The 18,211-nt window shown below is 42.4% G+C and overlaps 1 protein-coding gene across 1 annotated transcript in view; it reads left to right on the top strand.

The window, feature by feature from the left end:
• LOC8039820 (lysosomal alpha-glucosidase-like) overlaps positions 1–18,211 on the top strand; it is a 146,242-nt gene that overhangs the window by 35,666 nt on the left and 92,365 nt on the right. The window contains exons 7-9 of the mRNA XM_040211016.1: positions 10,057–10,167; positions 11,440–11,556; positions 14,438–14,637. Coding sequence (XP_040066950.1) covers positions 10,057–10,167; positions 11,440–11,556; positions 14,438–14,637 — 428 coding nt within the window. The remainder of the gene's footprint in view (positions 1–10,056; positions 10,168–11,439; positions 11,557–14,437; positions 14,638–18,211) is intronic.

Here is an 18,211-nt window from a genome sequence, read left to right as displayed (position 1 = left end):
TTGTTGTGGAGGGTCGTTTCCCGTTCTGCTTTGCGCCTGAGTGTCGCAATCTTTATTTCATTAAAACCACCCCTGTTATTTCAGGATTTTTTTTTTCAGGCGGAAACTCCAGGAAACAAAAAGCGCCTTTGGGAAGGCCAGAAGAAAATCTTAATTGTACGAACTTTACGTCGAAATATGAGTCCCGATTGGCACAAAAGCGATGTTTCACAAGCTCAACCAAAGTCGCGGTAGCTTATGGGAGATAGGAACAGCATTCAACTGCTCGAAAGAATGTTCACGCTTGCTCGTGCCACGCCCACACTACTTCATACCGAACTCTAAAAATGGCGGTATGTCAAAAATGTATTTAGATATTGAGTACAAGATACTGAGAAATGTAATTTATTTAAAATACAGTATGAAATACTGTATCAAAAGTATTTACATGATACCAAGATACTTTCAAAAGTATTTCAAATACAGTATCTTGAGAAGAGTATTTGAGATAGGCACAAGCCTGGTCGCTCCGCGTGAGTGTAACTGAAGAAAGAAAGGGCGACCAGCCCATGGTGACGCGCCAACATGAGTCGGTCGGGCGCAGCGCAGTTTTGTCAGATGGACTAGGCCTAAATCATCGGACAACTGGCGACAACCTCTTGTGTACAATGTATTAAGGCTGCACAAAGTAGTTTACTTAGACCTTGGAATCCTGCCCTTGAAAAAACAAAACAAAAAACAATATAACTTTTCTTATATGTATAACGGAACCGGAAGTTTGTTGCTGGAAACATGAAATCCAGATTGCAGAGAGAGGAATGATTTCTGAAAAAACTGAAATCCAGATAGAATCCTGATAAATAACCAGTTTCATTATCGTGATAGCGAAGCTTTACACTGAGTTTTACCGTTGAAATTCCTTTTCATGTTGCACAAAAAATAATCACCTCTCAATCATAGACTGTCGTACACCTTGCGGCACACATCTGCACGGAGCGCTCGGAGACTAATTCAGGTGTTCCAGAGGGCGCGCAGGGAGGGGTTTCCTCAGGAGTTGAGATTAGGGGGGAGGGGGGGGGGGAGAGGGGGAGGGGGCATTGAGAATAGAGGAGTCGTTGTGAATTAAGGGCGTGCCTTAGAATAACAGTAGGGGGGGTTTACACCCCCCCCCCCTCCCTAGGGGTGTGTAGGGAAATCATTGCCTAGCCCCACCTCCGCCCGCGTGACACTGATTGGTATGCCTGGCAAGCCACTTCCGGCTCGATTGCGACATCTGGCTGAGGCAGACATCGGCGCTTGTTGCGCGTATCATTTTTGTGTGGGTGACCTTGAGGACGCGCTTCGACGCAGGCAGATGCATACGCGGCTGTGGCGCGTAAAAAACGCCTCATGTTGGTGGGGCCTAACAAGCAGATAAACCCGCACCGCGTAAACACGGAGCAGCAGTACCCACATAATCATATTTGCGTCCAACCTACGAAACAATTATCGGTTTGACCTGAGCTAGTTGGTACATGGTCAATGATGATGGCGAAGCGGCTTGAACATTAGGCGATTACACGAAGACAGGACATGACACACACACACATCAAGCTGCAATAAAGATGAGAAAAGAGCTTGAACTTTAAACGATTACACAAAGATAGAAGATTAATAAATTATACAGAGTCAAAGCAATCACTCAATTTCCAAGTGGCTGATGCGTCGTAAGCCATTAATAAAATAAAGTGCTTACTCAAAATTCGGGTCGTCGCATTCACAGTGACCTGCTTCGGGAGCCTCATGATGAATGCTATCGCAATTCATAGACAAAACAATAGTGGTTTTTGCAGCCAATTTGTTTTTAACACAAAATATGCGTATGGGTCGCATTGTATGAAAAAGGGTACGCTCAATTTTGACGTAAATGCACAACCCGCAGAACTCAATGCATGAGCCTTTAAACCCCATAGAAAGCTTAACCAGTCATAATATTTCATACATATTTATGAATCAACACAATCGAAATCAGAGAGATTAACGAACGAGCTGAGGGAGAACTGAACCCCGGACGTGTAAGCAACTGGACTACACGAGTTGAAACCGACGGTCACCTCCAGTAACACATGACTGTCCGCGGCACATGGCACTTGTTCCTGCACATCTCGTTCAGTAGTACGCAGGCTATCATCCGAGGAGAGTTATATTTAGCCCAATGTGCTTTGCCCGCAGTGGATCGTCGGCGCCGAGTCACAGTTAGACCATCATACTTAGTAGGCTGGCAAGTTAAATTGATTCGGCAGGGAACCGTCGGCGGCAAGTCATAGTTCGTGCAGCCAGAGCCTCCTATATACTGGAAAACCAGCGACGCGGACGCCTCATCCGGCCGCCGAAAATGGGAGAGTCGGAACGACAGAACACGATAGAAAGATGGTGTTCGGAAGCGAGCCTCACCGTTTGTATGCGACCACTTCTTAAAACATTTTTCTTATTTTGGTTTTTGCGAGAAAAAAAGCGTACGTCACGTCACCCATCCCCACCCATGACTCAACCAAACCCCATTTCTTAATCGTCTGCACCCATCCTCCTTTCCCACTCCTCCTCGTCCTTCGACACCTGGCAACTAAAAGCCGGTTGAAACTCTCGATTGAACTAGCAACAGAGAAGGACTGAGACAATGCCGGTTTGAAAGCCTCTTGAAACGACTTCGGACCAGCTCCGCAGCAGGGCATCCGGTCCTACCTTGTATCAAGAGGCTTAAAACACGGTCTCGTCTCAGCCGGTCCTACTCGGTTGCAAGTGTGTGAACCGGCCTGAAAGCCCGAGGCACAAAATTTAATTCTTCCTGGTTGACGATTTCTCTCCTTTTCTTCGTTTCGCCTCTCAGTTCTCTTTTCTCTACGGGCCCTCGGAGACAATCGAAGAACGAGTGAGCGTCACATGAGCTTCCAGGGGGGGGGGGGGGGGGGGGGGGGGGGGGGCGGAGACGTTATCGCGTGCTATTATCACAGAACGGGATTGGCTAGGAGGGGTCGTAGCGTCCGCTGCGTTTGGACGTAGGCCCCAGACTTGGACGTAATTCAACTACTCTACTTATACTGTAGCTCAACTACATTTTCGAGTAGAAATGTAGTTGTATCGGTAATATATGGGTAATTAGTAGTACAATATAACTACGTTTTTCAGGTAACTTCTACTCCAATTACTAACTACTTTCGAAATCTAGTGCTAATTTTCCTCATCACAAAAGTTTGACTGCAGAAACAAATAAGACGCCGGCAGATGAAGTGGCACTCCCGAACAAGGGGCCCCCTCACATTCCATTCCCACCCACTTATAGACCATTTTTGTACTCTCGTCCCGAACCGCCTAATAGGTCTATCCGGTATGGGCGACGAAAAAATAATAAAGCGTTTCAACCTGTAGCAAGAAGAGAGAAAAAATAGAGGGGAGTCAAAACGAGAATGTGCGGCGGTTAGGCTTATATCATAAATGTCTTCTATTAGCAAGGTGGCGGCAGAACAATGTTTTCGCCCATACTGGAAGTGACGACAATGCAATATGGTGGCCCCCTTGTTGAAAAGGTCTCTACTAGGCAGAAATAGAAACTGCATTACAGGCGGCCTTGGGCCGACGTGGCAACGAGCAGCCAAAACATAACAGTGGCGCGCACGAGCGCAGGAAGAGCTGCTTAGCAGGCCTTGGTCGGGTATTGACCTAATCCGGCAATGCACGCAGCTGAAACCGTGAAAGACGAGGACACTCCGAGGATTGTTGTTGTTTTCATGTTGTCTGCCTTCAGTGAGTTGGTACTCAAGCGGTAGGTTCTACGGGAGACGCCACTGGAACGACCACGCAGCTGGGCGCATGTTCCCATGGTCTTCTCGTCGTCAGCGCATACTCCTTTGCAAAACCCTACTCCCCCGAGCTCAAAGGCAGACACTGGTAATCCATTCATGGGAGCACGTTCCCGCTTCCAGCTGCAAGTGTACAAGCGTCGATGCTGGTTCACGTAAACCTTCGCGTCCTTCCGACCTTCCATGCAAGGCAGACCTCCTCTTCATCAAAACGTTTTACTTGTCAGGGGTGTCAGGCGCGTCAGGATACCGTAGTCGCCGACGAGGATTGCGTGTCACCCTTGGCAGATCCTTTTGCTGGACTAGGTGTCACCGGCGAAGTATATTTTGTTTCATTTCGTGTTAAACCAAAACAATTTTTTTTCCGTAGCGTAGCACTTGCACTGCAACGAGACGCGCAGTCGTCCGGATGATCTTATCGTCGTGGCGCTTTACTTGAACTCTTGACGGTCATGTGCACTCGCTCAGCGTACTCTCCGAATGTCGTGTGAATAAAGAGGAGCCAGTCATAACAATCTCAACTTGCCAAAGAAAGAAAAAAAAAATAGGTGTGTTTGTTATAAAAGACGCTCTAGGACTGAGCCGAACCTCACATATTTCTTCATGGACACTAAAGGCTTATTCACACGATGCATCGTTTCAACGCGCCACAGTTTAGGGAAGCCGAGATTTCGCGAAATTGGCCAGTTCACACGTGGAGTTTGACGCGCAAAACCTGTGACGTACTGACTCATGAGAATTTCGCCAAACCTTGTCATCTACGCTGGGCGCGTATACCAAGCGTTTAGCATCAAAATGATGTGAAGTATGCACAGTGTAAAGAGACAGTCTGTTTTATTAATACCACTTATTAAACTTCGTCAGATTCGGCTCACTGGGTCTACTAGTCCTGTCGAACCCGGGAAAGACCGCGAACGTCAAAGAACAGGCGACTGTTCTCGAATCATTTCCGACATTTTTGCACCGCTAAAAGAAGTTATCCACAGTTATCATGGTTATATGCCGTGCTTGCACTCGTCGCGACTGTTGATAAATATGCACCGCGCCAACAACCTGTACTTGCTAAAGCGCCGCTCACACACTTTCAAACGAGTAGGACCCGTACGCCCCGCATCTCCGCCTTGTTTGTTTTTTTCTTTTTTTGGCTTTGGCTCGGATTCAGAATCGGCCAAAAATCAGACTCCTCCAAAAACTTGCTCCACCTCGAAAGTCAGACGTCATAGCCAAAACGAGCGGCCATTGGCAGCGTCCGCGTTTCTCCATCGGGTGATTGACAGGCCTCGGTAAGGTTTCAGCGAACAATTGCCCCATAAGCGAGGAACATGCGCCAATTGTTTCGGAGGCGCGCCCTTTTTTCGGTAGCGTTCAGACGGGGATTCTGTTTCCCGAATCCTAGTTTCGCGACACAAGATTTGCAACAAGATTCACCGTGTGAATAGACCTTGCGATGCCGACATTCGCTTACCCGACCCTGCACAGCCTGTTTCTAAAATTCAACGCTGCCGTTCCATCCAGCGCGTTGGTGGAACGACTTTTAAGCTTGCCTGGGGACGTCTTTAGGAGGAAAATGGGAAAACTCTCCGATAAGAACTTTGAAAGTCAATTGCTTCTCGAGCAAATAAACTAATCTGGGGAAAACGCAAGCCATAAAATTACTGCATCTATTTTTGTTTCTCAGGGTTTTTCACGGATGAAAACTGATGTTCATTTTGCTACCACAAGATATAAAAAAGTAACTTCGAAAGTACCTTCAAAGTAACTCGCTACTTTTTACAGTAGTTAGTTGTTTACCAACTACTAATAAAAATTTGTAATTTCTACTCCCCTCCAATTACGTTTGGCGTTGATACTCAGTAACTTAACTACATTTTTTGAGTAATTTGTACATGTCTGGCTGAAACGGAGTATAGGTACAAGTAGCGCGTCACCTGTAACACGCTACGTGTGCAAGTCTATGCACTTCTTACTCAATATATTCTGTCACCCGTCAAATGATGTATTAACATTTCTTTAGAGGAAAATAATTCAACTGAAAGGTGCTGTTCTTATTTTGGAACTATTAATGCGCGATTATGCCAGACTTTTAGGAAGATGCTGTATTTACTGAAAGCGTACACAGTAAGCGAACTAAACGTGAGAAGAGTATTTTTATGCTTTTTTTTATTCAACTCGCCGTTTTCTTTACTTCAATATGTATTCTAAGAAAACCCTTATCCTAAAGCAATTTTCGAAAATATTTCTGAAGCGTTCCCTTCATACGTCTAATAAACTTTATCTTCAGGGTAATATGTTTTGCCCTTGGCGTGCCTTCCTATATGAAAGCGGGGAATTAAAATTCTGTTATTTGTTTTGTTCGAAAACGAAAGCAGTACAAAGCACCATGGGAAGTCAGGCCAAATTCTGCACCTTGTGATTGTAAAGCTCATATCACTTCGAAAATTTCAGCTAAGACGTTCTAATCTGGCTAAGCTACCGTCTAATCATCAAGAAGTCACCGATCTCACTAAGTGTTCGGCGTATGCGTGACACCGCAATAAATTTAAATTCACTGGCAGAAGACGGCCGTGCATGCGAGGGCTCGTGTCGTCTCCTACTCCACACGCACAGAGCTCCAGCAGGGTTGTCGCACGTGCATTTCTCGATGGATTGCAACAGTAATGGAGTAGTCAAACAGGATGGTGTGATAGGCCAATTAGTCACAAGCAGAACCAAAAATATGTTAAGGGCAGATTGTGGCACATAATTGTTTGAAGTTTGCCTTGAGAAATATTTATATCGGACATACTCTACCAATTGTATAATTGAAAAAGAAACAAAAAAACACTTCCAAAACAAGCTTCAATTGCATTTATACTAGTCAAGTCTATATTCCCGGCTACAATATCTTTAAACATTCCGGGTGCAACCACGGGAACACCGAAAATCTCTTCCTTTTAAAAAGAAGACTGTTACCCTCTATGACAACTTGGGTTCCACTGACGAATTGGCACGTGCCCGCGGTAAAAGTACATAAATCGTTTGCCAATAACTTATTTACTCTATATTAAAAAAAATACTTTTGATTAAATAAAGTATAGCAAATTACGTTTTCTCAGCCCTACCTTCCTAACTAGGAAGCTTAAACCACCAAGCCACACGTGTTTTATTAAGCCAACTATACCGAAAAACAATGTATATATTTTCACTTTAAGGATGAAGGAACTGGAAATTTGTTTCTGGAAACGTGTCGTCCAGTTTTCGTCCTCTATGTCATTCTCTGACACCGTCCCCTATAAAAAGAAGTTGCTGATAAATAAATAAGTTCCGAAAATCTGAAATCCAGATAAATTGCAGATAGATTTCCAGTTTCACAATCGAAATAGCGAAACATTATGCAGGGTTTTTAAGTGGGGAAAATTTAGAACAAGCTAGAAACTCAAACAGTAACTTAAGAAATTTCTTCTTTACTTAACGAACGCTCAATCATAGTCAAAATAGCACACAAGAGTGGAAGGCACTGCAAACTTTAGAGGGCCAATGTTTTGTTTAAAAATACGCTCACACCATTAATACAAACATCTAAACTAGAAACCAAAATTTCAAGACAATATTTTTTCGCGAAGTTCTTGATATTTTAAATTTCGTCCGACGGCTAAGAGGCTCTTCTTGCATCACTGCAAACGTGACGTCAGGTGTTTTGATGGGGGGTAATATGGGGTCAGTACAGTTTGTCTCCGATAGGTCATAATACTTTTGATGGTGCGAAATGGATGACGGTCAAGCTTACGCCTGCAAAACAAAACGTTCTTGCGCAGAATGCGGTGTTTTACTGCCGGTTCGACTTCTAAATAATGCATGTGACATCGCCCAATGAAGTTGGAAGGAAACTTCTCTTTTCTTTTGGCATGGATAGTTTGAATTTAAAAATAATAAATAAAAATGCTGGGAACAGTAAAACCTGGGTATTGCAAACAGGAGCAGCTCATAAAACCTCCGGACACTTTAAAAACATATTTACATGCAGTGAATGACTAATGTCAGTAAAAAGTGTCATGTGTGAAATATAATCTGCCAAGTGTGTGGCTTAGAAGATTGTTTTCAATGTATATATATATTAAAGTGTCTTGATGTGCTGATTTGTTAAAAGTAATCTTTTTTTCTCTGTTTCACTGATGTTGATATTTTGTATTTTATTCCTGTTGACTTCTGTAAGGGAGCTGATGGTAATGTACGAAAACAATTTGCCTTTATTTTCCCCAGCCTCCCAGATACATTCAGTCGCCTCAGCGACTACGGAATTCTGATCAATGCAGCGAAATGCGAGTTCGGCGTTTCAGAACTATCATTTTTAGGTCACCACGTAAACCACCTTGGGACTCGCCCATTACCCCAGCGAATCGAAGCAATTGAAAAATTTCCACAACCTCTCACTACCACGAAGCTCAAAGAGTTTTTGGGGCTGGTAAATTTTTATCGCCGGTTTATCCCCCGCTGTGCAGCCATACTACAGCCAGTTAACAAGCTTCTCGCAGGGTCGTTGCGCAAAAACGAGCACCTTATTTGGACAGAGTCAGCTAGCGCCGCGTTTGCAAACATCAAAAGGGCGCTCGCGTCAGCAACACTGCTGAGCCACCCGCAATGTGATGCACCGACTTCTATCATGGTAGACGCATCTGACACTGCAGCAGGCGCAGTACTACAGCGATTCCAGAACGGTAAATGGCACCTCATATCGTTCTTCTCAAAACAGTTTTTACCTGCGGAAACAAGATATAGTACCTTCGGAAGGGAACTTCTTGGATTGTATCTTGCCGTAAAATTCTTCCGCCACGTCCTAGAAGGTCGACAGTTTTGTATCTGAACCGATCACAAGCCTCTGACATACGCATTCAAATCCAACAATTCTAATCACGTCCGGGTCACCAATGTTGATGCTGGATTACAACCAGAAGCAGTGCGAACAGTACAGATAATATATTTACATATTTACAAGAACCTATAATTAAAGATTGCTCATCGGGCGGTTTGTCGTTGGAACGGTGTCCAAGGCTAGCTCCCCTGTCCGTGCCTCACGTGAATTGCGTCCCACGCTGGTTCATGGCACGTGTGTCTCGGAGCGCTTTTCTTTCACGTCGTTATATTTGTGCTTCTACACATTCATGTTTAAATAAACCTAGTACTGCTATAAAGCGTGTTTTTAGGCTTCACATATTGTTATTACATCTGAAAGCCGCACTAATAGAGTTTGTACGGTCCGTTATACTGCCAGAGGGGCATAAGACAAAGAAATGTTCGTCACGATAAGTCGATTAATTAACTAAAGTTTGTTAATCAAGTTTTTAAATAATAAAAAAACTAATTCTGTTTATAAACATGCGGAGCGTCGTAGAAAATTACAAAATCACAATTGTTGATATGGAGCACGGGTCAAGCGCGTTGGTGTGCTAATGATACAACTTGTGCAACAGGCTCAAGGCTGGGTATTCAAAAACGCGAATTATAATTACGAGATGTTTCCATCTGCTTTTCGTACAGCCAACCATGTGCCCGTTGCACGAATAGTAAATGTAGTGCACCACTGCGCTTCCGACACGCCTCATGCTTTTATAATGATTTAGTGATTTTCGATGACACCTAGCAAGTTACTAATTGAAATAATATGAGGATTTTTCTAAATAAAATTTAGTTCGCAAATTTTAGTTCAATAACAAAGTTTTTTGACAAAGATACCCACATATCATGTTCCCCTGACCGTATAATTTCCTTGTAGAAATCGTACTGGGGTTGCTCTCACGGCATTCAATTCAAACATATCTCTAAACCATAAGAAATACCTCGTACAATCAAGTGTTTTTCGCAATATATAGTTTCCAAAAATATGTCGCAAACTGCCGTCTAATTGTGTTCCTACGCGAAACATTCCTACTTTAGCGCTAGTAACCTCTGCGCATTTCTCCTTGAGGTGTGCCTTCAGGTGTCTCCGGTACTCTACACCACATTCACTTCTCTCAACCAAACTGACTTTCCCGTCGAGTCGGCATGTGTTCTAAGTGTATGGCGAATGACAGGCTATGGCCGGTTACGGGTACAAGTTTTGTAAAAAGTAGTAAAAAACTTCTAGAGTGCATCATGAACCAACTAGGCCAACAACAAGTTTTAATATACATCTCTGTTTTGACGTGGAATCACCCAGAACTGTCATAAAGCAAAAGCTCTTATTTTCTTTTAATTAATCCACATGTTATTTTTATCATGTTACCAGGACCCTGCCATGAGTGGCTCTGAGATTCCCGGAACTTATCCGCCCTTTGATATGGGCATAGATATGGACATTTTTGTGAAGAACGAATCCGGAGGAGTGGTGTATGGAAAGGTCAGCAGCGCAGATTCTTTACGCCTCTGTGCTTTCCCACGCGAGACAGATTTTGCGCTGAGGGGCCAGGACTAGTTAACGAAGTATTCTGATTTAAAGCAACGTGTTGGTGTTTTTCATTTTTTTGTCAATTTATTGTCTAGTTTAATATCTCATATCATAAAGAGAGCGATGAATCTTGCTAATGGGATCTTTTATAACTACTTCAAATAAAGGAGTTATGTATGATAAATTAACTAATTGTTGTGAGTTATTTCAGATTATTCAGATTCGCCTACCCTAGTCTTACGACAAATATTTGACCAATTCATAGACGGTTTCCCTTGATATAGCGTAGTTTATTCACGATTATTCAGATATTATTGGGTGGTCAGTTCGAGACTGTAATACAATTTTGGCAGATAACTGACACTACAGAAATCGGTGTATTGGTTCGGTATCACACGTAATTGGTAGGTATACGGTGGTTTATATCTGCAGAAAGGTGCTACGAAGAAATTAAAAGTATAAAATGAAGAAGAGTAAAGAAGAGTAAATGAAGAGTATAAAATGAATAAGAGTAAGAATGAAGAAGAGGAATTAAGAGTAAACAAGTTAGTGACGTCCGGGACGTCCAAATTATTAAATAAAATTATATTAGGTGTAGAGATGTTTTGTTCTCTTGCCATACTTTTTGCTTGGCCTTGTCGCAGATTCATTGTAGGTTAGCAACACTTTCAGTTGAGGATCGTTTTGCTAGACTTTGAAAAACAGTTAATGCAGAGATACACAAAGAACGGAGTTGAGAATGAATGTCCTTCAATCGTCGACTGGTTTCGTGATCGTCAACATTGTTCCATTGTGATCTTCTTGTTTGTCCTAGTCAGCATATTTCTTGTATTTAATATTTCAAAATAAAATAAAGGGATTTGAAGAAGTAAACTGTTTGGCCACTAATTCTTGCCTAAATGTTTCATCCAAAATTTTCATAAACAGCCATTACTCAAAACTAGACGACCTAACTGATAAGAAATTTGTGTAAGATAACATCGCTTATTGTAATGATGTTTGTTTTGTTTTAACTAAGCTATAAACACAGATGGAAAAAATTTAGATTAAAAAAGTTGAAATATGAGTAGGCACTTGTGAAGGCGTGTCCTATGCTACGTATTTGTAACCCTTTAGCGCTTCTCCACTCCTTATTAGAAACTCAGCAAGGCAACGTCATTCTGAGTCAGCGTGGAAATAGTAGATTATACGATATACATTCTCAAAAACATATTTTTGTTGAAGGTATGGAATGACAAGAGCAGCGTCTTTCCTGACTTCTCCCACCCAAGGGCCAACGAATACTGGGGTTCCCTGTTCAAGAGATTTCACGAGGTTGTGCCCTTTGACGGAGCTTGGATTGTAAGTTTAATAGGAATTTGCTTTAGTTAGCTGACTGTACAGTCCATACCGCTTTATTTGTTATATTCCTTTATATATAATCCGGCGTTCCTACATGAGTATCAGTCAGGCAACCTCTGCTAGGCGATATTTTCAAACACCCAAGAGGCAGCAATTGGTGGCATGCTTTCCGGTGCGTTTGGACAACCATTTTGAATGTCTTACAAGTGACTCCCTTGTAAGTGCGGTTCGTATTCAATCATAGTACTACTTTCTCTCTTTATCATTTTAAGTTTGATTAAATATAAAGTATGAACTAAATACTATTTAGGGAAAGGCTTTATACAAATATATTGTTGCGAGTAATTTGTTTTTTAACAGATGACCTGAGATAATTTTGATCAGACAAGTTACACATTTTGTTCTTTATCGTAATATAAATTTCGCATAAAACGTACATTGTCCGTGCGCTGCTCGTAATGTTTTGCAGAAATAGTAGTAATAAACTAAGATATTTACATACATAATATTTACGCTTTTTGTAATCCCCCTGCTGTGTTTATTTTCATGTTGTATTTTTTTTTTTGCTTCACCACTCCACTCTGTAATGCTTCGGCCTTGAGAGTAAATAAATGAAATGAAACGAATGACTAGAACAATTGCTTATCACAAATATTTTTTATATATATGCAAGAAAATGTGTGTCGTTTTTATGCTTCGGGCTGCTTGCATGCCTCCGTTTAAACATCAATTGCTGACTTCGTACTTTTTGATCAAAATGTACCACATCGTGCACTATCTGCATGAAAAAAGGTCACAGAGACGCCACAATATTTAGTATCAGAAAATACATTGGTGTTGTGCTATTTTCGGAAAATATATTTTAGTCTTAGGATTAAGGAAAGCTTGGGGCTGTGTGACTGAAGCAATCAGCAGCCCTGTTTCTTTAAGTAAAGCCAATGTTTGAGAGTTTGCATTTCGTCGAAATTTGCTGGTGTTTATTGGTATGGATGGTTCATTTTAATTTAAAACAATGTAATTGAACCGTGTAATAATTACAGAAAAAGATGAATTGAAACTCGAAATTTCAAGATACCTTTGGACAAATATATGCGGAGGAGCTTGACTTAGTCCGGTGCCCCCGCAAGTACAGAACCTGGTACACTAATTTAAATGAAACCGCACTATATACAAATAAAATGAGACCACAGTTTTGTTTAGTTGAATGGAATATGCATTACGTCGGTAATAAAGTTGCAAAGCAGTATAGGCAGAAATAGGTTATATATAGTGCATTGAGTTCTTAATTAGTACGGAAATGATGAATAATCCAGAATGTCTTCCGTTGGATAGCAATGATAGATTCGATGCTTACCATTTTTGAAAGACTAGAAAAAAAAAGCAATTCACTGCACACTTGAAAACAAACGCGAACACATAAAATTGTAGTCATAGACACTGATGATACCTAACATTGTCTCTAAAGATAAATACATCCGCATGAGTATCGCGAAGAACATTTTCGATAAAACTATTCGCTTTGTTTTAAAATCAACAGTTTTTATATTAGTATAAGCCATATAGCCATATAGCAAACAGTGATTTGTAAGCCAAATCTAGCGAGTTTGGCAATTTGAGCACCTGATGATACAACAAATTAAGGGTACATTTTGGAGATTTCCAAGCACTGAAACAATTAGGATTCTCTAGTTACACATGTGCTGCACATGTCGGCGTCTGCCGAAGTAATCCTGAAAACAATAACTAAAACAAGTTGTTCCTGTTACGTGCATTTTGTAAACGCTCCAGTTTTTGTTTCATTTTGTTTTTACAGGTAATATGAGAGCCTGCAGAACGTGTGAACCCCACCATGCTTTTTTTAAAAACTTCAAAATTCTCTAAATACCATAATTTTGTGGGACTCTCGTATGCGAAACACCTCAAACTTTCCCGTCACTGTCCATGTGATGAGCTTAAGCCTTCGGACTTAAAATGCAAGATTTCTCAAAAACATACATATAAATACTGACTGCAACATTATTAGAATGAACAGACCCCGCAATCCTAGAAAGGTAGGATTAAGTTTTTTTTTTTTAATTGGGGGGGGGGGGGGTAGTTTTAAGATAAATGTCTAAGCTTTATTTACTAAATTTCTTAACATCACTGACCCTTTCGCGTTCTTTTTCGACCGCCCAATTGCTTAATGTTTATTTCTCTTTTGAGGGTTGTTTTTTATGTCCATTAAACCAAATACGTTCAGAGACAGTGTAACCACTCAACGTTTTCAACAATGTGTTTTTTCGTGGAATTATACCAAATCGGAGTGATTTTTCAGGGTTCGTTCTTAAAAAGCAAAAATATTTTCTTTTAATGCCGTTTTAGATAAAATATCAGAAACATCCATTTGAGCTCATGCAGCAACCCACTCAGCCGCGTATGAGTAAAAGTTGGTAACCTAAAAGAAACAAGTCAGATGCGATATTAGTATAAGCATAGTGACGTAAGTTGTCTTGTAATGTACCTGTAAGAAAAAACTAAATTTAGCCGTGAAAATGAAATCACATGAGTCCGTGTCACGTCACCCATGGACAAATTACAGTTTCTCCTCAAGATTCAGCGGGAAACTTGATATCACGTGACCTCAACACCAATTAAATTTTTCACTAAATCTAGCGGGGTTATACGCGGAAACGGGCGCCTAAGAGCTGCACTCTAATGCTCTAATTTCAACGATGTGCTTCTACAGGAAGGGCGGGACGCAACATGATTTTCAATTCTTACATTTGCATGCCTAATATTCAAAATCATTTCAAAACCTTGACCACTTTGTTTTAGCGCTCCTTCAATACTGCCCTATTGTTCCTGTAAGGCACAACCGATGAGTGTTAATACTTCCTTCTAGGACATGAACGAACCGACCAACTTTTACGACGGCCACGCCGACGGTTGTCCCCCAAACAACACACTGGATTATTCTCCCTACGTTCCTGGGGAGAAACCTTTGTTCGCGCAGACCCTCTGCATGAGCGACCGCCACCACCTCTCGGCCCATTACGACGTCCACAACATCTACGCTCATCTGGAAGCCGAAGCGACGTACACGTAGGTAGACTCGCACAAATTGTCACATTTTATTATAGACGCTTTTCAAGATCCGGTAGATAGTTTCAGAAATACGCAGCACTTCCATCGCTCTCATGACGCACTACGGCGATTTGTTATAAGGCGCATGTAGCAGTGCCCGTGATAAGAAGGAACAGTTTAAGTGTGTTTGAAGGAAACTAGACAACTTTCTGTATTAGTCTATTTGTGAACATAGCTCAATCTATGGGCTGTAGGCCTCCTAAAAAGCGAAACAAAACATTCTTGCGTGGCCGAGTTTTCTATTAAAATCGGTACTAAATATGGATTACCTATTGAGAACTAGAGTTCCTGTATAGCTCATGCAGCAACCCACTCTGCTACCTAGGGTAGCAGAGTCGCATGTTCATTCTTGGCGGTTGACCGTAGTGCCGGTCTTTCTGCACGGCCCTGCATTCTTTGCTTGTCACGTGGCTGAATTCGGTGAATAGCGGTGCCGCGCACGCCGCCGCGTATGGAGAAGAGGAAAGGAGGAAAATGAGACAAAAGGAGACATGCCGAGTCGCGTGCCACATCGGTGACGGGCCGTATCGGTGGCTTTCCCGCACGGCGCTGGATCTTTGGCTCCTCACGTTATTGGCCTCGGCAAATACCGGCGCGGCGGCATCAGAAAAAGAGACGACCAGCTCTGGCTTCCTTAGGGAGCCCACACAGGAACTCTAAGGAGAACATCTTCCTTGCTTCCTCTTGTCCGATGGCACCATCTGGGGCCACCGATAGGTCGGAGGTTATCGATCTGCGATATTGATTTCAGTACAGAAATCGGCTGCGCATCAATGTAATGTTTTTTGTTTTGTTTTTGGGATGTTTGGAACCCATTACATGATCTTCAATGGACTATGGCAGAAAGGGGAGGGGTTTAATACCCCTTTAAGCATTGGGTGATTTCAGAACAGAAAGAAGTACAAGGGAGTTTTCCTAGATAGTTTTCGCCGTCCCGCAACGGTCTCCGCAACCCGCTAGGATACCCGGAACTCTACAGCCAAGGCCTTTGGTGCGTAGGCGCAGTAGCGGCTTCTTTGTTGCGGAGGGCTTAGCGGAGGGGGAAACGCGGTCTACGAAAACTCCCTATGTTAACAGGGTACGTATCGGCCTTGCGACGCGGATTGGTAGGTTTTCTTCGTGTTCTAAACTCGCAGTTATGAGAGAAATAAAAATACACTGCTTCCAGAATTTCCGGAGCGTACCCACCTATATCGGCCCCGGGTGTGGTCGTCGAGTGTCCTCGCGAGAGTTTTTACAAAGGTATATTAAGTAAAACTGGTGGTCTCCATTGGTTGGGCATGCTGTGTGTGACTGAATCCGAATCCTCGCCAACCGCTGACGTAACACTCGTCCTCGATACAAGCTGAGCCGACCTCACGCCGAATCCCGACGGAGTTGTCCTATCCAATACATGCCGAGACTCCGTGCCCGACCGACGATAGTACCGGATCATTGGCGCAGCAGCCATTAGGATCCGCACATGTCCCATAAGGGCCTACTGTGCTTTTCGAAGGAGGAATGTACACCGTAGCTGGTTACTAAGACGGTAAGCTATATGTAGTAACATCAATGTGACCCTTTTTAATTACTTGTAAGGGTTGCAAGACTGACTACGTTGCATTTTTGCCGTGTGTACTAGGTGCATTCTCTTTCGACAGAAGAGTCGTATTAAGCTTTTCATTTATAGTGTTTTTCTTTATTATTTTAATACGTTTATTTTCCGTACCCGAACAGTGAAGGCCGGGGTGGGAACGAGGCAAGGTTTTAAAAAGTTAGCTTTCTTCGAATTAGAATACACCCCAGGCCCTACTAAACAATAACAGACATGTGTTAGGGCTATTTTTTTTTTTTTACTTTGTTTTATTCAAGCCCATAGAATTTAAGATCACGTTTGCTATTTGCTATTTTTTTCTTCTCGGGAGCAGCGGCTTCGAAATAGAAGGGGAATTTTAAATACCTGCCATGACTGGTCTTTACCCTGCAATGGTATACAGACAGAGCTGCGGGGTATCATATCGAATTACGATTTTCTGGAACCACTAATACGCATGTATCTGTGCCTTGACATCAACTTAAGAAGCGACCCATTGCGTTTGTTCACGTGAGGAAACTTTTATTTTATATTCTGAGAAATGCGTTTTCTTGCGTGTTAATAGTCATTTCTACTGCTCACAGCAAGATCCAGTAGTCGGTAGTTCAAGTTGTACATTTTCTCAGTCCTTCCGGCTCCAACGTTCGTGGAAATAAAATTACCGTTTCCAAATATTCAAACGCAATATATTCAGCATAAAACGAGTGAAACACCCAGCAAAAACGACTACTCAAAATCGTCAAATAACACCTTCAGTGGCATATATCTAAACAGAGCGCATTTATTCGTTAATTTAGTTTTGAAGTCTCTATTTTTATGCGCCGTGTCCCACCGGTGGATCATGAGGAATAGAGTTTTAACAATTCTTGTCGTCGGCTTTGATTGTTTGATTTGGCATATATTTGGCATCCTTTTGGTGTTTTGTCAAGCCTATTCCCTCATGTGTTTCCTAGCTTTGACTATATGCGGAAATTCGCGCCCTATAATAGCAGTCTCCAACGTCAACAGGCATTATACCTGTGTTTTGCTCTAGTTCAGCGCAATGTTCGACGCCATAAATTCTAAAAAAAGAACGCTCTAACTGGCACATATGTTTGTACATGTGATTGTAAAACGTTCCAACACTAAGCAATATTTGCTTTTATACTCGAGCACCAAGAGAAATGTGTTTGTGTTTTCCCATATGAATGCACTACGGAAGTCACATTTAGACTGCTTGCCGTCTGCTTCAAAATGCAACAGCACACTAGCGCCACCTGAAGCTCTAGCGTTCATTGTTAATAAATCTATGTCATGAGGCATTTTCTTTATGTGCGCAGTGAGCCACCGGCAAGTCAGGTCAAGTAAACTTTATTGAGCCTTTATCGTACAAGGGGGTCGGACCCTTTAAGGTCCGAGTCTGGTACAATATGTAAACTTAGCCCAGGGGAAGGGGGAAGGAGGAGGATTGCTGAGAAATGTTATGTGCTGGAGTTGTTCCTTAAGATGCTCGAAAAGTTCTTCGGCCCTTTCTATGAGGACAAATTGTAATTGCTTGTCTTCTATTTCAAATAAAGAGGTCCAGTGCGAGACCATCGTGGTTGCGTTTTCTACTATTACGGATTTTAACATTTCCGGAGGAGCAAAGTTGGGGCACTCCCAGAACTTGTGTTCGAGGGAGCCATACTGGGGTGTGTCTTCAGGGCCTGTACATCTTGTGCAGATACCATCGAAAAGGTGCGGGTAAATCTTGTGGTAGCTCCGTGGAATTGGTATGGCGAAAGCTTGTAATCTTCGCCATGTGCGTGCTTGTTGGTGGTTGAGCTCCTTGCGTGGAGGTGGGAGTGTTCGTCTTTCGTCCCTGTAGGCTCTGGTAGCTTCACTGAAGGATGTGTTCAAGTCTTCTGAGGGTGGGGCACCGTAGTTGTGTTCTCCGGAAACTGTCCATTCGGTTGCGACGTCGTTTCGGTTCGACAACGC

This window comes from Ixodes scapularis, unplaced genomic scaffold (genome assembly GCF_016920785.2).
Source record: "Ixodes scapularis isolate PalLabHiFi unplaced genomic scaffold, ASM1692078v2 PGA_scaffold7__128_contigs__length_106722199, whole genome shotgun sequence".
Lineage (NCBI taxonomy): Eukaryota > Metazoa > Arthropoda > Arachnida > Ixodida > Ixodidae > Ixodes > Ixodes scapularis.
The sequence above is the reverse complement of the archived record's forward strand: the minus strand, read 5'-3'. Positions and strand labels throughout refer to the sequence as shown.